Below are 22,595 nucleotides of genomic sequence, written 5' to 3' on the forward strand. Positions count from 1 at the left end.
AAAATGACAGGTGCAACTCAAGTTTAAATGTTTATTTTGGAAGTACAAACAATCACAGCTCATGTAACAGATGCTTAATAAGTATAAACAATAACAATAACTTGACAAATGCTTACTGCACTAGCAGACACTACCGGTAACATAGGCACCGTAAGTAACAAAGCATTTACTGATTCTAAAGGTTCTAAGGCAACTAAGGCATTTAATACAGGTTATGGCGAATCAAACTGTAATCAAATGTCCATTTTGTATAAAAATATTAGTATTTTGTCTTGTTTGAAACAAAGAAGTACTTGACATATGTATGATAAATAGTATTAGTGAAAGTAAAATAAGATGTGTCAACCACATCGATGCCACCACATTCAGATGCCCCCATGACAAATGTTAAGAAACATTCTAATCGAATAGGTACTTCAAGAAGTCTTGCATTCACACACAAAAATCTTATTATGTATTCAATTCTTGTTAACAAAAGTGCCACACCTCCTCAAAATGTGTTGGATATTAATTCATTTCCTTATGACCGCCTACAAATAAAGAATTTAGTACTTAGGTCATTAGGATGTAAAAAATTTAACCAAAGCCACCAAGCAGTTGAAGAGGAGTTGGGCACCACAGCCACCAAGCAGTTGGAGAGGAGTTGGGCACTACATTTTGGAGAGGAGTTGGGCATCACATTTTGGAGAGGAGTTGGGCACCACATTTAGGAGAGGAGTTGGGAACCACATTTTGGAGAGGAGTTGGGCACCACATTTTGGAGAGGAGTTGGGTACCACATTTTGGAGAGGAGTTGGGCATCACATTTTGGAACGGAGTTGGGCACCACATTTTGGAGAGGAGTTGCGCACCACATTTTGGAGAGGAGTTGGGCATCACATTTTGGAGAGGAGTTGGGCACCACATTTTGGAGAGAAGTTGCGCATCACATGTTGGAGAGGAGTTGGGCACCACATTTTGGAGAGGAGTTGGGCACCACATTTTGGAGAGGAGTTGGGCACCACATTTTGGAGAGGAGTTGGGCACCACATTTTGGAGAGGAGTTGGGCACCACATTTTGGAGAGGAGTTGGGCACCACATTTTAGAGAGGAGTTGGGCACCACATTTTGTGGAGGAGTTGGGCACCACATTTTGGAGAGGAGTTGGGCACCACATTTTGTGGAGAAGTTGGGCACCACATTTTGGAGTGGAGTTGGGCACCACATTTTGGAGAGGAGTTGGGCACCACATTTTGGAGAGGAGTTGGGCACCACATTTTGGAGAGGAGTTGGGCACCACATTTAGGAGAGGAGTTGGGCACCACATTTTGGAGAGGAGTTGGGCACCACATTTTGGAGAGGAGTTGGGCACCACATTTTGGAGAAGAGTTGGGCACCACATTTTGAAGAGGAGTTGGGCACCACATTTTGGAGAGGAGTTGGGCACCACATTTAGGAGAGGGGTTGGGCACCACATTTTGGAGAGGAGTCGCGCACCACATTTTTTGGGACTACTGGGTATAAAGGTTTTAGTGAGCAAGAATTGAGGTCTTTTAACCCTTTACCACTTAGATAGGTATTTAACCCTTAACCACTTAGATATGTATTTAACCCTTAACCACTTAGATACGTATTTAACCCTTTACCACTTAGATACGTATTTAACCCTTAACCACTTAGATACGTATTTAACCCTTTACCACTTAGATAGGTATTTAACCCTTTACCACTTAGATAGGTATTTAACCCTTAACCACTTAGATACGTATTTAACCCTTTACCACTTAGATACGTATTTAACCCTTTACCACTTAGATATGTATTTAACCCTTTACCACTTAGATACATATTTAACCCTTTACCACTTAGATACGTATTAAATACATGTTATTTAATTGAAAAGTTGTGCAATCAAAAGCATGTAATATACCTACACAAAATGTCAGCTTAATATGCTTATCCAAAGTTCAAGTTATTGTGGAGAAATATTTTTTTCTAATCTACATAACAGTGACCTTGAACTTTAACCAACTGGTCCCATAAACAATAATATTCTAAGTCTGCATGTAAGCTGCCAATATTTTTTTTTTCAGAATAATATCCAAAAAAAACTCAAGCTTTTGAGAAGAAACATTTATCAATATCCTTATTAAGCAAGTTACAGTGACCTTGACCTTTATCCAACTGACCCAAAATGAACTCCCAATTTTTCATGAAGCTCATTTAATTGACAAAAGGCCATATTTTTCACAAAACTAGTTACAGCCAAAATTGCTTCCTTTGTGATCATCTACACATAAAGGTTATTAAACAGAGAAGGGTTAATGAAATTTTCCAAGCAGATATCCATTTACCCATTAGATGCGTATTTTTGCGCATTTGTAGTCCCTTAGAAAGTTATATATATATATAATTAAAGACCTTTCTTACTGTATTCAAGTTTTAAAAGCTTCATTTTCAACCCTAAGATACTGATGAGCAGCAAACAGCATAAAACCTGAACAGACTGCGAGTTACTCGCAGGCTGTTCTGGTTTTATGCCGTTTGCACATAGCCATTTTTACTTTGCTTCTGAGTGGGAAAGGGTTAAATAAGAGTTGAGCACACAACATTTTGTGTACCAGGACTTTGTATAACAGAGTAAAAAAAACACAGACAAAGGCCCATAATTCTGCCAAAACTAGTGGCAGTAAAACTGTTTTTTTTAATCACCTACACATTGAGGTCATTTTGTTGCAAAATTGTAATCAAAATGTTGAAGATGAGCTGTTTCCGCCCAACTTTGGGGACAATATTGGAAAAACTGACAAAGCCTATAATTCTGCCAACACTGGTCACAACCACACACTCCTATTATCACCAGTTAACCCATTTATGCCTAGCGTCCTGAAAAAGGACTTTGCAAACAGCGTAGACCATGATGAGACGCCGCATCATGCGGCATCTCATCTGAGTCTGCGCTGTTTGCTTAAAGAAATTTCTGTAAAAAGTCTTCTAAATATAGAAATAAATATACTAGACATCCATAATTTTGGAAATAAATGGATCCAATTTAGAAGGATGGGAGAGTCCACTAGGCATGAATGGGTTAAGTACCCAAACAAAACTTGAGTGCTGGTATGTACATATACATCAATGTACGGATGGACAAGTGCATTGCTTAATGCCTCCTACTCTGTTTGGGTATACAAATCAAATTATCAGTTGTATCAAAGGCAAATTATAAATACACCTGACATAAAAACATTAATGTGAACCCACTAAGCTTAGCATACAATGAAATCATAATAAAACAATGCCAATAAAGCTGCCAAAAAAGAAAGTATAACTTACAAAATATCCATATATACTCTAATGATGACAATTCCAATACTAGATGCCCATCGGCAACATGTCGAGTCCATTCTCAATAATAATAATTTAACAAGCTACACCAGGCACACAATTGACCTTTAGACTTTAACCCTTATAAACACACTTTGACATGTTTGTAGTCCCTTAGAAATTTTTTATTCAATTTCAAATTTTTCTTTTCAAGAATAAAGTTTTACAGGCTTCCTTTCCAACTGATGAGCAGGAAACAGTATAAAACCTAACTAAAATGTGAGTTTCTCGCAGCTTTCCTGGTTTTATGCTGGTTGCAAAAGCCACTTTCACGTTGCTTCTAATGGGGCAAGGGTTAATATGACCTTGGCCTTTGCCAAAGGGTCAATACAACTTCGCCATATGGTTAACATTTGAGGTAAATTATTTTGCACGATAAAAGATGAAGAAACAGTCAGGACAAGCTGGTTTATGGTCAATTATCTTTTACCTTCAATTTTTATAGGGACTCATCCTCTTTTGATATGGTGGAAATATTTGGTAATTTATTTTAAAAGTGAAAGCTTAAAGATTATAATTACCATCAGGAAAATAAAATTATGTCCAAATTTGACCTTTTATGTCTAAGAGTGGTCTACCTCAGTGGAAGAAGACAACATGATATTTTTTTAATGATTACACACACCTGAGGTAAGTTTTTTTCAAATTGCTGGAGGAATGACCAAGTTTCATTTTGGACAAGGTTAGATTCACTCCACCTCTGTGATGGATATATCAAGCTTTTGGCAAATCAGCTCCATAAAAATGGTTTTCATCTATATTTTTTATCTTATCACTCTAAAAACTGTTCAAACTGCTACAAAAAAGATCTAGTTTAAAATGATTTTCCCTATTTGGATTTTGGCGATGACATTTATTAGTATAAGTATTTAAGTCAATGCTAAAGAGAATTGAAGTCAAATTGGTTGGGCACCACAGTGGAACTGAAATTGATAGTTCTTTAACAATATATGAACATTTGAGTTTTGGGCTAAACGTTTTGTTGTATATATATTTATCTGTATTGTTTTGTCTTAAACCATTCAGATTTATTTTAATATCAAAAGATTATTGCCTCTTTATGCAAGGTTATACAAAAATATTTATACAATATGATATATGTACAATGAAGTAACATTAAATACAAAATACATGTATTGCTAAACAATAAATACAAAAGATATTAAGATAATTGGATTATGCTAAAATGCTACAATAAAATATTAACATTCATAGACAATTTACAGTTTGAAGAACTACTGGGGGGGGGGGGGGAGAAATGAAAGGATTAATTCAAACCATAAAATGGCAAACATGAAAGACCAGGGCATGTATTTACAATGTGCAGAGTGTTCTGACTTCAGTTTATGAGCAGTGCTCTGTGAAAAGGGGGTTTAAAGCATTTGCCTAAAGTGTCATCCCAGATTAGCCTGTGCAGTCAACACAGGCTAATCCGGGACAACACTTTCCGCCCAAACTGGATTTTTGCTCATAAGAGACTATCTTTACAAAAAAAAAATTCATAAAAGTGGAAAGTGTCGTCCCTGATTAGCCTGTGTGGACTGCACAGGTTAATCTGGGACAACACTTTACGCACAAGCATTAAACCCCCTTTTCACAGAGCACGGCTCATATAGAGACTGTCATGTTTTACTAAATTGTTCAAAATGCAAGCACTGGATAACAACACAACAAATCAATCATGTCACATGTGTGACGTGACAAGTTCCAGCTTATGGTTGTTTTTAAAACACAACCGGTTACACACTACTTAATTGCTGAACATGTCATAAAACATGCCAGTTGGAGGGCAAGAAGCAAATCAATTGGAAACAAATTTCTTTATAACTATCAAACAAGAATATATGTATGAATAAATACAGCATAAATTAGTGCGAGGATTTGGCTGTTGTTCTTAGGTAATAGCATTAGCACAAATAACAAAATCAAAAATATGATCATTTCTGCAAAAATCACAAAAGCAGAAACTATGAATTTACAAGCAACAAGTGCTGTTTGTAAAACATGCATGCCCCCCATATGGGCTGTCAGTTGTAGTGGCAGCCATTGTGTGAATACGTTTCTTGTCACTGTCACCTTGATCTTTGACCTAGTGACCTCAAAATCAATAGGGGTCATCTGCCAGTCATGATCAATGTACCTATGAAGTTTCATGATCCGAGGCCTAAGCGTTCTTGAGTAATCATCCGGAAACCATTTTACTATTTCGAGCCACTGTGACCTTGACCTTTGACCTAGTGACCTGAAAATCAATAGGGGTCATCTGCCAGTCATGATCAATGTACCTATGAAGTTTCATGATCCTAGGCATAAAGGTTATTGAGTTATCATCTGGAAACCTTCTGGTGGACGGACTGACCGACGGATCGACCGACATGTGCAAAACAATATACCCCCTCGTCTTCGAAGGGGGGGCATAATTAAGTAACAGGTACTAATTTGAAATAATTAATATAAATTATAAAATTATGTATTATGTTTATTACTTACTACAAATATATATTCAAAGGCAGTGTTATGAAAAAAATACATTAATAAAACTGAAAACTGCATAAAATGAGACAAGCTAAAGTGTTTATACTAAATATGCTACACATTTATTAAAAGAACCTAATTTTTCGAAAAAAGTTTATGTTACGATACAATTAACATAATGATGGTCAATCTTTTCTTTGGATACCTCCTTATCAATTTAATAATTGTTACAAAAACCCACTGAATTCACAATTTTGCTCCTATTTTTGCTATTAAATAAAGTTCATGTTTTTGCTTTTTGCTAGTTTCAAGCTTATTTTTATTGACAGCCTTGGGTACTATTATTCAAAGCGAGTCCTTTTGAACATTTTTTTCCTCAATTTCTCTTTGAACAAAGCTATTATTTGACAGCTTTAAAGGTTTTGCTTGATTAAACAGTGTGCATTTTGGACATAATTTCTTGCCTAAACATAGTATACTTATGGCATGGACTTGCTCAAAAACTAGTACTTTCGACCAGGAATTTTTGTCTCTGAGTCAAAGCTTGCGTTTTTGGACAATATTCCCAATGCTTAAAACTAGCACTTTTGGACATTTTTCCATAGCATAAGCTAGTCCTTGTTTACAGCATTTTCACACGGACAGCTAATATTTTTTGGCTGGTTCTTGCTTGAGAGGTAACTCTGGAGCATTCATTAGGTCGTCGATGTTGTCTGAGTTGGCCCGCATGAAGAGGCTGATGCCTGCCTTGTAGGCGGCGGGGATCTGTATGTGAGACGTGAGCTGACATTTCATGGACAGCAGCTGGTCTGCAGGCATGCACTGCTCCCGTAACATGTGCACTACCTGGCCTGTAAATATTGGAATAGGAATGACATGTGTGGGAGGAAAGTTTGAAAATATTTGTACCGAAAAAGCACAGGTATGGCATGCAAGGAAAAAGGAAAGCGGAACGGCTAATCTGGGACAACTCTTTATGCACTGCTAACTCAACATGTGAACAACCTGGCCTGTAAACATAGGCACAGGAATGTCACAGGTGAAAGAAAAGTTTCCACAAACGCAGAAAGTGTCGTCCCTGATTAGCAGTAGCAAGCTGCACAAGCTAATCTGGGACGACACTTCAAGCACGCTCCCACAACATGTGAACTACCTTGCCCGGAACAGCACAGGATCAAATGACACGGGTGAAAGGACAGTTGTGATAGGATAATATGAGGTTCACTCTGGGAAAATTGGCATTTATCCATGTGTGTTAAGTGTCGTCCCAGATTAGCCTGCTTAGTCTGAGCAACCAGATGCCGTAGTAAGAGTGAACTGGCTTACTTGTATACAAATGTGCTTTTCAGCCATGTTTTTGACATGTTATATTTGCCAAGATATTGGAAATTTACACATTTTATTGACATGTGTAAGAAACAAACAAATAGAAATATTTAATAAATATGAAAGTTAAGATTAAACATGCTATGATACATACAGGCAATTAAGTTATTCCTTAACCTGAAAATATTTGTCAGCAGTGCTTAATGTTGATGCAAGTTTTTGCGAAATTCAGATACTATGAACATACATTTGCAAAAGAAATCTGGAGCCAATGATAAAATAAAAGAAGAGTTTAAGTGTTTTTTGTTTAGAACAATTTCCATAAAGAGATATTGAAACAGAATAACAGGATTTTTTAATGTGAACAATGTATTCATTTGAAGACATAATTTGAATTTGTATTAATGGTATAACAGGTAGAATTATATTGCCTCCTTATCAAACTCATGCGCACCACAAATGAATTGGCACTACAAAAATCTTTTACTAACATTTTTTTATTTATTGAAAATATATTTTCATGTGCATGCTTTAACAGTGTACATGATTGTGAGAAAAACCCGTTTTGATATTTAATTTGTTTATATATTGTAGTTTTGTGCCGGCAACATTTATTTTCAAATAAACAATATGTAAAATGTATAGTTCTGAAAGCTACTGAAATTGAGCTGTTTGTTTCAAAAAAGATTTATGCTGAGAGCCCTAATGGCTTATCAACAATCTTGGCACACATGAATGCCCTTCTGGGAAAACAGGGCTTAATGCAGGTGCATCAAACTTCAATTTAGATAAGCCTGTGCAATCCCCATAGGCTTATCAGGGACAAAAAATTTCTCCTACACTGGTTTCTCATTTAGAAGAGACTTGATTTAAAACGAAAAATTCTATAAAAGCAGAAAGTGTTGTCTCTGATAAGTAATTTTGAGCAAATTGTTATTATGAAGACTGTGTAACCATAAAGTATCAAACAATTTCTCTTTAAACGTTAAACTTAACCTTAAGTCACATTTAACATGGTGACAATACATTTAAATTAATTTTAATGCTGATATTTTACTATAAAAGGTTCAAAGAGGCATAAAAGCTTCAAAGTAGCATACAAAAGCTTAAGTCTGGCAAACTTAAAGCAGCGACAGAAAAAGTGCTGAATTTACATAAATCTTTCAGATACAAATCAAAATTAGAGCCCTTAGGGCTTATCAGCTGTCTTTGCACATACGGAGGCACATAGCAATGTTGGACCTTTGGGTTTTCAAGCCCCAATGCTTACCAAGGACGTTCAAGGTGCACCAGCGGGGGTCTCTCTGCTGGATGATCTCGTTGAGGGGGCACCAGTCTCGGAAGCGCGTCACGACATCCTGCCTGCGCACTAGCAGCACTGAGTCACTGGTGAGCTGCTCCATGATGACACTCTCTGGCACAATCTCCAGGGGATTTGTCAGGTACACACCTTAAGATGAAATATTAACCAAATCAGTCTTTGTTCTGGGAAAAATTTGATAAATGCAGGTGCGTTAAGTATTGTCCCAGATTAGATTGTGCAGTCTGCACAAGCTAATTATTGACAACACTTTCCCTCTAAACTGGATTTTCGCTTAGAAGAGACGTCCGTTATAAAAGCGAAAAGTCTTGTCCCTGATTAGCCTGCTCAGAATGCACAGACTAATCAGGGCCAACATTTATGCAAATGCTTTTAGCCTAAGTTTCCCATAGTGCTGTGTAAAATACTAGATTGGTTTGAAATAAAGATCTGTGTTTATTATGGGGCTTATAAACCTTAAAACGTATTAGGCTGTGATGTTTACCAAGTGGTTGGTACACCTGCTTTCCATAGGCAAATGGAGAATGGTTCAGTCCCTGCTCCCGACGCATACCTAAGAGGTGGGGTTTCTTTTGGGTACTCTGGCTTCCCCCTATTGCACAAGACCTCATTAAAATTCAATATCTTTTAGTTAAAACTTCACAGCTGGAAACTGCAGCTATACTATTTTGTGAGTCTAGAAAGACAATAAGTTAGGAGTTCTGGGACACTTTCAGGGTCCTCACTTTGTGCGTCTAGAAAGTCAATTAGGTAGGAGTGCATGGACACACTCAGGGTCCTCACTTTGTGCGTCTAGAAAGTCAATTAGGTAGGAGTGCATGGACACACTCATGGTCCTCACTTAGTAAGTCTAGAAAGTCAATTAGGTAGGAGTGCATGGACACACTCAGGGTCCTCACTTAGTAAGTCTAGAAAGTCAATTAGGTAGGAGTGCATGGACACACTCAGGGTCCTCACTTTGTGCATCTAGAAAGTCAATTAGGTAGGAGTGCATGGATGAACTCAGGGTCCTCACTTAGTAAGTCTAGAAATTCAATTAGGTAGGAGTGCATGGACACACTCAGGGTCCTCACTTTGTGCGTCTAGAAAGTCAATTAGGTAGCAATGTATGGACACACTCAGGGTCCTCACTTAGTAAGTCTAGAAAGTCAATTAGTTAGGAGTGCTGGGACACACTCAGGGTCCTCACATTATGCAGCTTCAGGCGTGAATGGACCAAATGCCTTTTAAAAAATTTATTGTTTAAAACAGTTACAGAGATACAACAAGGGACAAAATTGTCACAAAACAAGGTTTTCAATTTGAAAAAAAAAGTCTGATAAAGGGAGACAATTCAAAATGTGCATTGTTAACCCCCATTGTGTCATATTCAATCTTTTTTTACTTGTGGCGACCTTGATTTCAATTTGAAAAAAAAAGGTCTGCTAAAGGGAGACGACTCCAAATGTGCATTGTAACTGATTGTTCATAGTTACCCCCTTGTTTCAAATTCAATCTATTTTTAGTCCTGGCGACCTTGACTTTGGAGTTATCGACGTAATTCTTTCACGCGACAAACTGTCCAATTATGGTGAACAAATGTGCCAAATGATTTTAAAATCTCACAATGAATGACATAGTTATGGCCTGGACAAGCTCATTTATGGCCATTTTTGACCTTTGAACTCAAAGTGTGACCTTGACCTTGGAGATATCGATGTAATTCTTTCGCAGTTATGACCCGGACAAGCTTGTTCCGCACGCCGACATTCGCCAATCTAATTACCTGTTTTTTCCTTTGGAAAATCTGGTTAAAAATAGAGAACAAGAGGGCCTGAAAGGCCCAAAGTCGCTCACCTGAGATAACAAGATATTATTAGGCAAATCTTCACGAAAATTCATGAAGATCAGAAAATAAACCTCTAGAGTGTTAACCAGGTTTTACTTTAGCCATATAAGGAAATGCCAGCCATGTTTTTCAACCAACCGGCATCATTTTTGAACACTTCCAAGATAATATCGGGATGAATCATCTGACAAAGTTTCATGAAGAACAGACAGTAAATGTGGCCTCTAGAGTTTTAACAAGATTTTACTATAGCCGTATAAGGAAAAATGCCCCTTGAAAGCCATGTTTTTCAAGCAAACATAATTATTTTCGAACTCATCCAAGATATCATTGAGACCAATCTTCTGACCAAATTTCATGAAGATTTGAGAATAAATGTGGCCTCTAGAGTGTTAACAAGGTTTTACTAAAGCCATATATAGCCAAATAAGGAAAAATGCCCCGCCCCTGGTGGCCATGTTTTTAAAGCAACAAAAACCATTTTCGAACTCATCCAAGATATCATTGGGACAAATCTTCAAACCAATTTTCTTGATGATTGGAAAATAAATGTGACCTCTAGAGTGCTATCAAGGTCATACATTTCAATATAATTTAAAATAACAGTTAAGAAGAACTTGTGTCGAAAAATGCGCAATAAGCCAGATATTTCTGAAATCGAAAATGTATGTACAGTCGAATTCGCCAGAATGTATATCATGCATGTACGATGTAATTATTATTACATAAGACACATAAACACTAACTCCAATCCTAATAAAAAGACGAACTCTTCGTTAATTGTAGGAAAATATGTACGAAATATCTTTTCGTCACCATCGGCTCGGGGAGCTAATTTGTGTATGCTGCATTTTATGAAATTCGTCTTCAATGTCTTGCCTATTTTGTGTTATTGTAACATGTAATCGTATAGTCTCGCTTTAATCGTTTGACAAAAGAATGCCATATTGTACAGAATCATCAAACAATAAAAAACATATTCAAAAGTTTGCTATCTTCTAGAATGTAAAACTATCATTTATAATTAATTCCACTTAAACTTCTTGTGCTTAAAAACAATATTTAAAAAGGGAGGCAACTCTGTCAATTCAACATAATTTTTCAAAAGCCATTTTGCAGTTACTTCCCTTGACATGCTAAACTAGAGTGTTCACAAGCTGTTTTTACTATATAAATATAAGGAAAATGACCCCCCCCAGGGGGCCATCTTTTTTACCGATCCTAACGATTTTTGAACTCAACAGTCATATCCAGAAAACACATGTTCTTACCAAATTTCATGAAAATTGGACCAAAAATGTGACTTCTAGAGTGTTCACATGTTTTCACTATATACATACAGAGAAAACTGCCCCGCCCCCTGGCGGCCTTGTTTTTTCACCCATCTGGACCATTTTGTAACTCGTCTGAGATATCAATGAAACCAATGTTTTGACCAAGTTTCATGATGATTGGGCAAAAATTGTGACTTCTAGAGTGTTCACAAGGTTTCTCTATAGCCATATAAGGAATACCGCCCCACCCCCTGGCGGCCATGTTTTTCAACGGACCGGAACCATTTTTGAACTCAACCAACATATTATTGAGACAAACATTTTGACAAAGTTACATGAAGATTGGCCATCAATGTGACTTCCACAGTGTTCACAAGGTTTTTCTTTTTTTGACCTAGTGACCTAGTTTTTGACCTAGCATGACCCAGTTTCGAACTCAGTCGAGGTATCAATGGGACAAATGTTCTGACCAAGTTTCATGAAGATCGGACAATAAATGTGGCCTCTAGAATGTTCACAAGGCAAATGTTGACGGCGCACGACGCATGACAGACAAAAGGCGATCACTAAAGCTCACCATGAGCACATTGTGCTCAGGTGAGCTAAAAAGGAGCTAAGATTGGGACAAATCTTCTAAGCAAGTTGCATGAAGATCGGGCAAAAAATGCAGCTTCTAGAGTGTTCACAAGGCAAATGTTGATGATGCACGAAAAACAAAAGTTGACTATAAAACTAACCATGTTATTTGTCTGTAGAATCTTATGGTCTTCTTTAGAAAATTGTATCTTTTACTATGAAATACGCTGATAATTTTTCTAACAAAATGTATCATAACAAATTGAAACATTTTCAGGCCAAGTTTGATTAGTTATATCATGAGTGCTGAGTGTGGTAAGATATTTTGTGAGGTGATATATTCTGCCGACACAAACTAGGTGTATATTAACCAATTATTATAGACCAGATTGGGGACTACAGCTGTTGAACAAGCCTCAATTCTGAAGCCGTATGATGAACTCTATGTAGGTGAGAGGCTTGCCTGCAGATCTGATATGGAGACCACTTGCCATTCAGGTATTGTTTAAAATCAAAAGAATGTACAATTTGAGTTAATTTGATTTATATGAACTGTAAATTTAGGTAGTTTTTCTGTTACTTTGTAAAATTATGCCAACAATGAAAGAAATAACTGTATAACTTGAAAATATCACAAAACTAACAAAACAGCACTATTATGAACAACATGTTTGCTGTTATTAACACATTTTAACAATTTGGTATCATTTTTTCGATGCAGGTTTTTTCAGTTAATGGGATGACATGTTGCCAATATATTACTGGCTTGTCATGCCACTATGAGACTGTGCATAAAGATGTTCTGCCACTGAACACCTGCCATACAATGATGGAGGAACATCAGATTGACATTTACAATTCTTTCCAGCAGGTATTTTTATACCAAAATCAATTGCCATTTGCAGCTACCATGATTTGATATGTATCAGAAAGAATCTTATGTTTAATATTTACAGAGAGGCATTGATTAGGCAAAACTTAATTAAATTAATTCAAAACATCTTTGGACAACACATTATGCAATCACAATCTGTTTAAAACTTCTTGTGTATGTTCTTTATTTGCAATCAGTCATGGTAAATATATGCCTGCAATATAACACTGCCTATTAACAGAAGCATTACCTTTGCTGCTGACTCCATACACCATCTGATGATGCCAGGCATCTGGGATTGTCCAGCCTGGCTTCACTCCCTTCTGAAGATTAAGTGTTGCCAAGGGAACAGCACCTGTCAGAGGGTACCAAACAACCATTGTTTTTCTCATGTTGCTATTACAAAAATATGATTAACCCATTCACATAATTAATTTTTTCTTTTAAAACATATTTGGTTAATTGTAAGAGAGGAAAAAGTACCATTATTCATTGAACACTATTTAAAAGTGCGGCAGGCAATTATGCCCCCATGACACAAACAGGTCCGTTAAAAAAGCCTTCCTTGTACAAAAAACAGCTATACTTCCTTCAATCACCTACACATAAATGTATTTAAAGGGGTTTTGACATGAATTTAAGTTTGTCATTAATGCTTTATATTGATAAATGTAAACATTGGATCTTAAAAGCTCCAGTCAAAAAGCAAGAATAAAATTAAAGGAAGCAAAAAGTAACCCTCAACTGGGCTCAAACCACTGACCCCTGGAGTAAAAGTCTATCGCTTAGACCACTTAGGCCATCCGTGCTCATACAATGAGTGATGTGTTTTAAACTTTACATAAGCAATCCTCTTAGTATCACAAAAGAAAATGACAAAAACAAAACTCTCCAAATTATTCAATCTTTTCGCGCTGCAATGCTTTAGAATTTTCAGGTTTTTAAATTTTCAAAGGATGCATATAATGGATATTTTAGAGCATGGTAAATAATCAGTATAACTGTTTCATCACAAATATCATAACTACAACGAAAATTTGCATTTTTTTATTTTGTGAATTTACCAAAACCTGAAAAGTCCCATTTAAAGTATAATATTTTGAGGACTATGTATTCTTAAGTTGAAAACAAAACAACGGGTCATAATTCTACCTCAACTGGTTGCAGCAAACATTGCCTTATTTATAATCATCTACACATTGAGATCATTACGCTGTATGAGCAAAATCCATCCACCAGTTAACTAGGAGTTCTGTACAAAACATTGCAAGAAGTATATACAATGATACAGATACATGGAATTTTGATAGATTGATGGACAAGTGCAAAGCTTTATGCCTAGTACTTCATGGGGGCAAAAAATAAAACAAATGTTAAAATAACTTGTTATTTTATATAAAAAAAACTGTTTAAATAATGTGCCAAACATAAAGAAATACGACATGACTGCACTCAACACTTCAAAGATATTTGTCATGGCTCACCCATCTTTATCCAGTGACCTAGCCACTTCAGTAAGTCAACATCTCTCTGGGGGTAGAAATGGAAGAATCTGCCCCGTATGGCCCCTCTGGTTACCCTGGTAATGCCTTCTATCAGATCCTCTGCTGTGGTGCCTAAAAGGGTAGTCAATAGTTACTGGTAGGTCAATGTAAAGGTCAAAATAAGGTCTGATGATATGGCTATGTACATATGTTAAAAGACAGCATCATACCAATATTAAAGCTTTTTGATGTTAGGCAAAACACATAGTTTTGGATTGCTAAAGACATTGGACCTTCTGTATTAGTCCAAAAGTTTGTCAACATGAATGTCAAAATGAGGTGACGGTGATGTGGGTGTATTGATATTGAACATGCAAGCATGTATTAAAGCTTTGTAGAAATAATTATTGGTGTTAGACAAAAATTTTCCTTTTGGTTAACCTAAAAGTATACCTACGGTCATCAATAGATTCGGTTGTCATATTTTTTGTATTGCTACTCATTATTTTGCCAAATAAAAAATTTAATGATCATGAACAGTGTTGTATGAAGATTGAGGCATCTATATGTAAACAGATTACCTTACACCTGAAAAGATAGCATCCATGGCATATACCTTTATAATAAATTATAATGTATAAATATATATGAGCCTTGCTAAGTGAAAAGGGGGTTTACATGTGCGTAAAGTGTCGCCTCAGATAAGCCTGTGTAGTCTGCATAGGCCAATCAGGGATGACAATCATTTTTTTTTAATATTTTAAAGGAAGACCCTTGTTGACAAATATCCAGTTTAGGCGGAAAAAGCAGTCCCTGATTAGCCTGTGCTGATGCATGGATATGGATCACCTGATAAGCCTGTGCTGATGCATGGATATGGATCAAATCCCCTTTTCACAGAGTGAGGCTCTTATAAATGGTTAAACATACCAGCATTGTATCTCGAGAACAAGTAGTAAGGTATGGGTGCCCCCTCCATGCGAAGGTTTGAGCGAATCTCCTTAGTAACTTCCTCCTTGTCAACTTGGAAATCAAACGCTTTCTGCAATTAACAGGTAAAAAAATCTTTAAATTTCATTTTCTCATATACCTAATAATAAAATATGACATTTCTGCAGTAGAATAACAGCAGTGAAAATTAACAAATTAACAAATTGTTATTTTCACCGGTGAAAATAACAAATCTTCGGAACTACTTTTTCTATTTTTAAATTATCATATCAAGATTTTTATGTTTTGGTGTTTTGTTAAACAAACTTTGAAAAAGCCTGTTTAGGCGAAATATATCAGAAAAGAGTGGAACTTGTTATGTGTAAAGATTTTTATGATCACAAGTGAATTAAAATCAGTATTCCACCGAATCCAACAAATTTTCTTTTTATTTTATGCTCTTTTTCACCGTATATTTACATCGTAAAAGAGTTTAACTGGAGAATTTCGCTGGAAAAGTGAAGTCATTTCGTCGCAAAAATGACGTCATTTTGTTTATTGAAATGCATTGAGGCACGCCACGGGAGAAAGGGTAACTTTTCAGCGAAAGGAAAACAGCTGTTAATTATTTTCTTTAAAAAGGGGCATAAAAGAAACAGAAAATGAGTTCATGTCAGTGTAACATTGTTTGTTATTTCACTCGTGATCATAGAAAAATAATATTTTCTATGATCACTCATGAAATAACAAACGGTCTTACACTGACATGAACAAATACCCTCTATTTATTTACCCAAGCTTAACAGTGAACAAATATGCTCTATTCATTTACCCAAGCTTAACAGTGAACAAATATCCTCTTTTTATTTACCCAGGCTTAACAGTGAAAAAAGCACACTTCCAATACCCTTTACATAACATTGAAACCAAAAGAAATCAAAATTTTCAACAGATTTTAGTACACATTGATAAATTACCTCTACAAATTTGGCTTTTGATGGAATCGAGCTCTAACTAGAGCTTTGTCACAGACATGACGTATACCCCCACGTGCCGCATTGACACAGACTATTTTGCATGCTGTCTTCACAAAACAAGAGAATCTAATTTATGGCTATTTTTAAGAATTATTATGCCATAATCATTTATAGCCATTTTGATCTTTGAACTCTTGAATTCTTTCACATGATACGCCGTCCAATGACTGTGAACAAAATTAATGTACAGCGTCATTTTAAAATCTCACAATCAATGACAAAGTTATGGCCCCGACAAGATCATTTATTGCCATTTTTGACCTTTGAACTAAAAGTGTGACCATGACCTTGGAGATATCGACGTAATTCTTTCGCGCTACACACCGTCCAATGATGGTGAACAAAAGAGCCAAATGATTTTCAAATCTCACAATAAACAACATAGTTATGGCTCGGACAAGCTCATTTATGGCCATTTTTGACCTATGAACTCAAATTGTGACCTTGACCTTGGAGACATCGACGTATTTTTTTCGCGTGACACACCGTCCAATGATGGTTAACAAATGTGCCAAATGATTTTAAAATCTCACAATGAACGATATAGTTATGGCCCGGACAAGCTCATTTATGGCCATTTTTGAACTTTGAACTCAAAGTGTGACTAACCTTGGAGATATCGACGTAATTCTTTCGTGCGACACACTGTCAAATGATGGTGAACACATTTGCCAAATGATTTTTAAATCTCACAATGAACGACATAGTTATGGACCGGACAACCTCATTTATGGCCATTTTTGACCTTTGAACTTTAAGTGTGACCTTGAACTTGGAGATATTGACGTAATTCTTTTGCGCAACACACCGTCCAATGATGGTGAACAAATGTGCCAAATGATTTTAAAAACTTACAATGAATGACATAGTTATGGCCCGGACGAGCTCATTTTTGATCGTTGAACTCAACGTGTGACCTTGACCTTGGAGATATCGACGTTATTCTTTCGCTCAACACACCGTCCAATGATGGTGAACAAATTGCCTAATGATTTTAAAATCTCACAATAAATGACAAAGTTATGGCAAGGACAAGCATTTGACCTTTGAACTCCAAGTGTGACCTTGACCATAGAGATATCAACGTACTTTTTTCACACGACACATCGTCCCATGATGGTGAAATAATGTACCAAGTCCTTTTAAAATCTTACGATAAATGACATAGTTATAGTCCGGACAAACTTTCAGTTAAAAACACACTAAGTGACCCCTTGACCTAGTTTTTGACCTGGCATGACCCATATTCAAACTTGACCTAGACATCATCTAGATACAACTTCTGACTAAGTTTGGTGAAGATCGGATGAAATTTCAGGACAGACCGACAGACAGACCGACCGACAAAGTGACTCCTATATAGACCCCATTACCTATGGTAATGGGGGTATAATAAACAGATATAAACGAAACTACAATACCAACTACTTACTAGAACGTTGAGTACAGCAGTGGGCCCGCAGGCAGATGTCCCTATCTGTTTGACCTGCACCAGATACGCCTCATACTCCTTCCAGATCATCACTTTGGCAACCTCGCCTACTGGGCTACGAGACCGACATGCTCTACCCACCTGCACAGGGATAAACAGTCAGATGTAAGGAGGTGGTCAATGGCTGTAGATATTATTTGACCCTCTTCATTCAAAAATGGGTTTTATGCTTCATGCGGCTAGCGTAGCTTTAGACAAGCCTGCACATCCCTGCAGTCTGGTCAGGAACCGCTCTGTCCTCTAATGGAACCACAATACCTTCCAAAACTTTATAAGCCACATGGTAGCTCTTTACCAGATTGCATAAAAGCATTTTTGGCATGGCGTAGCTAAGTTCATGACCTATCCCAAGGGCATCAAAAGGTTTTAAAGATTGGGGAGGCAGTCTGAGACTCTCAAGAAAATGATCTTTCATTCAAATTAGTGAATGGAATTCTGTACTGTTTTGGGGATCATACTTATATACAAATTTGGATTTAACTACTACTACTACAATTAACATCTCGCCACCTGTCAATCAAACTCTCATCTAATGACTAGTATCGATCAAGCAATCTTTGCTATTGGTTTGCCTGCCAATTTCCTCCACAAGTTGAATGTCAAATCTTACAATTTTCTCTTCGAGTTTCGTGCATTTTATTAAAAAATTTTCTTTAACTGTGTCAAAAGTATTTATATGACTCAGAAAATCGGTATTCAGAATGATTAATTGGAGGCATTGAATGTATACCATTCACAAAGCCGAAATATGATTTTACACGTGCAATTGTTAGCTTACAGGTGTAGATTGACTGTTACTCCCGTAATAGAATGTTAATTTATTTAGGAAAATGACCCTACATATTGTATGATTGTGTAGCACTTCCATAATAGAAATGGATGAATGCCATATTAGCAATGTTTACTACCCAAGTCCCTGTTATAAATTGCTATTAAGTATCAGAAAAAAAGGATGCTAATATTTCCATAATGTTGACCATTAAGGATGGAAAAAGGTTATGAAAACTTTCAAAATGACTTTATTTGATGACAATATAAAAAGAAAACTAGCATGCAACAACAAAGCACATCTAATTGGCAATGTTTATGCATTTAAAATTTAATTGGATAATAAATGGCAGAATCCTATTTTATGGTCATTATTCCCTTATGAAACTAATTAGCATACCTTGGAGTTGAAGGCAGGTCTGTCAGACTTCTCTCCTTCAGTGCAGACTTCCTCCCACAGAAGCTGATCAATGTCCTCATAGATAGGCTCTGTGTCCTCCAACCTGAATACAGAGAACAGACACAGAGCATTGAACACAGAGCAACTGATTGCAGAACACACAGCCACTGAGAGAAGAACAGCCAGCCACTGAGAGCAGAACACAGAGCCACTGAGAGTAAAACACAGAGCAACTCTGAGTAGAAAACAGAGCCACTGAGAGTAGAACCGACCACAAAGCCACTGAGAGTAGACCACAGAGCTACTACAAGTAGAACACAGAGCCACTAAGAATAGAATACACAGCCACTAAGAGTTGAACACAGAGACACTGATAGATAAAACACAGAGCCACTGGGAGTTAAACACAGGGCCACTGATAGTAAAACACAGAGCCACTCAGAGTTGATAACAGAAACACTGAGTAGAATGCAGAGCTACTGGGAGTATAACACAGAGCCACTGAGAGTAGAACACAGAGCAACTAAGAGGAGAACACACAGTCACTGAGAGTAGAACACACAGTCACTGAGAGTAGAACACAGAGCCACTGAGAGATCAACACAGAGCCACTGAGAGTTTACACAGAGTCATCGAGAGTAGAACACAGAGCCACTGAAAGTAGAACACATAGCAACTGAGAGTAGAACACAGAGTTACTTAGAGTATAAAACATAGCCACTGCCAGTAAAACACAGAGCAACTGAGAATTTCACACAGAGCCACTAATAGTTGAATACAGAGCCACTGAGAGTTGAAAATAGAGCTACTGAGAGTTGAACACAGCAGAAAACAGGGTGTTGTTTAATTAAATGTAAAACCTAAGGTTTTGCTGGAACAAGAGCGCCATTATTGTCTTTACCAGCTTATCTCAGTTAATGGTAGAGAAATTGTTAATAAATTTACCTGATGGTCTAGTTTTTGATGCCGCTTGATACAGATTCACATGTGCCATTGAAATGTTTAAGATTCTGAACATTCTGAACTAGATTTAAGACTTGCCAAGAATTGTAAACAAGGTTTTCTTAGCATCGCTAGATATTTAACACTACCCTTGTATTCTCTAAATTTTTTTACATCTATGTATATTTGAGAAATATACTATATATGAAGTTTTAAGTCTTTAATTTTTAATTTGAATAATCAAGAGGACATGTCTTCACCTTAGTTTTGAAGACTTGCGATGAACATTCACGAAGCCATTTTCGAACACATAATCCATGTTTGATACAATATCTTGCTCATGTCCAATACACATTGATTGAACGTCATGGTTACTGGCAGCTCCTGGTTCAATGGTAATATGTCCCGGCAAGCGTATGTTTTCTTCTTCATCGGAACTGGTTTGTTGAGAAATGCTGTATGCTCCGTTCTCAAATTCATTTTCATGGCTGTTGCTTTCATTGATGTTGAAGTTGGATCTCGTCATTTCCATTCCTGACATGTCACATGGTGACCTGAAGGATAAAAGAAATTCATGACAAAAACTTTCCTATAATGTAAAAGTTGTTGTAGCATACTTTAAATGGGCCTTTTCACGTTTGGGTAAATTGACAAAATTGAAAAGTTTTTCAGATTGGCAAATTTTTGTTTTAATTGTTATTTGTGAGAAAACAGTAATACTGAACATTTACCGTGCTCTAAAACAACCATTATATGCATCTTTTGACGATTTAAAAACCAGAAAATTATAAAGCGTTGCATCGCAAAGCGAATTAATAATTTGGAGAGTTCTGTTGTTGTCGTTATATTTTGTGAAACTACGACAATTGCTTATATAAAGTATAAAATACGTCTGGCATTGTATCCGGAAGGATGGCCGAGTGGTCTAAGTGGTAGACTTTTTACTACAGGACACCAGGGGTCAGTGGTTCGAGCCCTGCTGAGGGTTACCTTTTTTCTTTTTTTAATTTTACTGTTGATTTTTTACTGGAGCTTTTCATATCTTATTTTTTAATTAATCAATATAAAGCATTTTATGACAAACTTCAAAACATGCCATAATCTGTCAAAAGGGCCCTTTAATAACTGAACCATGTTTTTTTATATTAGATCCCTCATGTGTTATATGATTTTTAGCGAACATCGTATTGGATTTCAGTCTTCATTTAAACAGTGCTACCACATCTTATAACTAGAAATGGCGCGGCAGAGGCCGACGCGTATCCCCACGCCGAATGTTTGACCTAGGTGTGCCCCAGGGTTGGTAATGGGGCCATGCATAGCTGAGATTGACCGTATTGTCATAAGAGAAGTTCATCATCAATTAGAAGTGAATTGGTGTAGAAATGAAGAAGTTATAGTAAAAGGCAATTTTGGGTGGGTGTGACATATGTGGGCAGGGCGCCCCAGGGTTGGTAATTGTGCCATGCATAGTTGAGATTGACCGTATTGTCATAAGAGAAGTTCAGTATCAATTTGAAGTGAATCGGTGTAGAAATGAAGAAATTATAGTAAAGGCAATTTTGGGCGGGTGTGGTCTATGTGGGCGGGGCCCCAGGGTTGGTTATGGGGCCATGCATAGTTGAGATTGACCCTAATGTCATAAGAGAAGTTCAGTATCAATTTGAAGTGAATCCGTGTAGAAATGAAAAAAATATAGTAAATGGAATTTTTTGGTGGGTGTGGCCTATGTGGGCGGGCGCCCCAGGGTTGGGATTGGGGCCATGCATAGTTGAGATTGACCCTAATGTCATAACAAAAGTTCAGTATCAATTTGAAGTGAATCCGTGTAGAAATGAAAAAATTATAGTAAATGGAAATTTTTGGTGGGTGTGGCCTATGTGGGCGGGGCGCCCCAGGGTTGGGAATGGGGCCATGCATGGTTGAGATTGACCGTATTGTCATAAGAGAGGTCCAGTATCAATTTGAAGTTAATCGGTGTAGAAATAAAGAAGTAAATGTAAAATAACCTAAAAAAATGAGTGATAATTTCTGACGCGGCCCCACCCCAACCGCTATAACTTTTGACTCAGGGGTCAGATCAAAATTCCAAATAGTGCAGGGTCGCACATATGCTCATAGCTACCATGTGTGTAAGTTTCAAGGTTCTAGTGCTTTTAGTGTAGGAGGAGATAGTGGCCAGGACGGACGGACAGACAGACAGACAGACAGACAGACAGACAGACGGACGGACGGACGGACGGACGGCGGAGATAACCACAATATCCCCACCTTTTTTTCAAAAAGCGTGGGGATAACTAGATTAAAATGCATGCTTATTTGCACCAGTCATTTCATTAATAAAACACAATTGTTTAAAAACTATTTCAGTATGGTAAAGGTATTATATACAATAGGAAAACAATGGCCCTTGAGCTGTTACCTGAGTTCGCAAACACCAATTAATAAAGACTTGACCTTTTAGAAGGCACAACTCAGAATGAGAACAATAGGATTGACCTAAAG

General features: G+C 37.0%; 1 protein-coding gene across 2 annotated transcripts in view; it reads right to left on the reverse strand.

Annotated features, from left to right (window-relative positions):
- Positions 1 to 17: 17 nt before the first annotated feature.
- Positions 18 to 22,595, reverse strand: part of LOC127844450 (uncharacterized) — a 37,041-nt gene continuing 14,463 nt past the window's right edge. For both annotated transcript variants that reach the window (XM_052374661.1, XM_052374660.1), the window contains exons 3-10: positions 20,351 to 20,644; positions 19,149 to 19,251; positions 17,921 to 18,061; positions 15,452 to 15,563; positions 14,522 to 14,653; positions 13,288 to 13,392; positions 8,435 to 8,614; positions 18 to 6,689 (exon numbers count right to left, since the gene is read on the reverse strand). In XM_052374661.1, coding sequence (XP_052230621.1) covers positions 6,484 to 6,689; positions 8,435 to 8,614; positions 13,288 to 13,392; positions 14,522 to 14,653; positions 15,452 to 15,563; positions 17,921 to 18,061; positions 19,149 to 19,251; positions 20,351 to 20,644 — 1,273 coding nt within the window. In that variant the 3' untranslated portion in view covers positions 18 to 6,483. The remainder of the gene's footprint in view (positions 6,690 to 8,434; positions 8,615 to 13,287; positions 13,393 to 14,521; positions 14,654 to 15,451; positions 15,564 to 17,920; positions 18,062 to 19,148; positions 19,252 to 20,350; positions 20,645 to 22,595) is intronic.

The sequence above is a fragment of the Dreissena polymorpha genome, chromosome 9 (genome assembly GCF_020536995.1).
Source record: "Dreissena polymorpha isolate Duluth1 chromosome 9, UMN_Dpol_1.0, whole genome shotgun sequence".
In the NCBI taxonomy this organism is placed as follows: Eukaryota; Metazoa; Mollusca; class Bivalvia; order Myida; family Dreissenidae; genus Dreissena; species Dreissena polymorpha.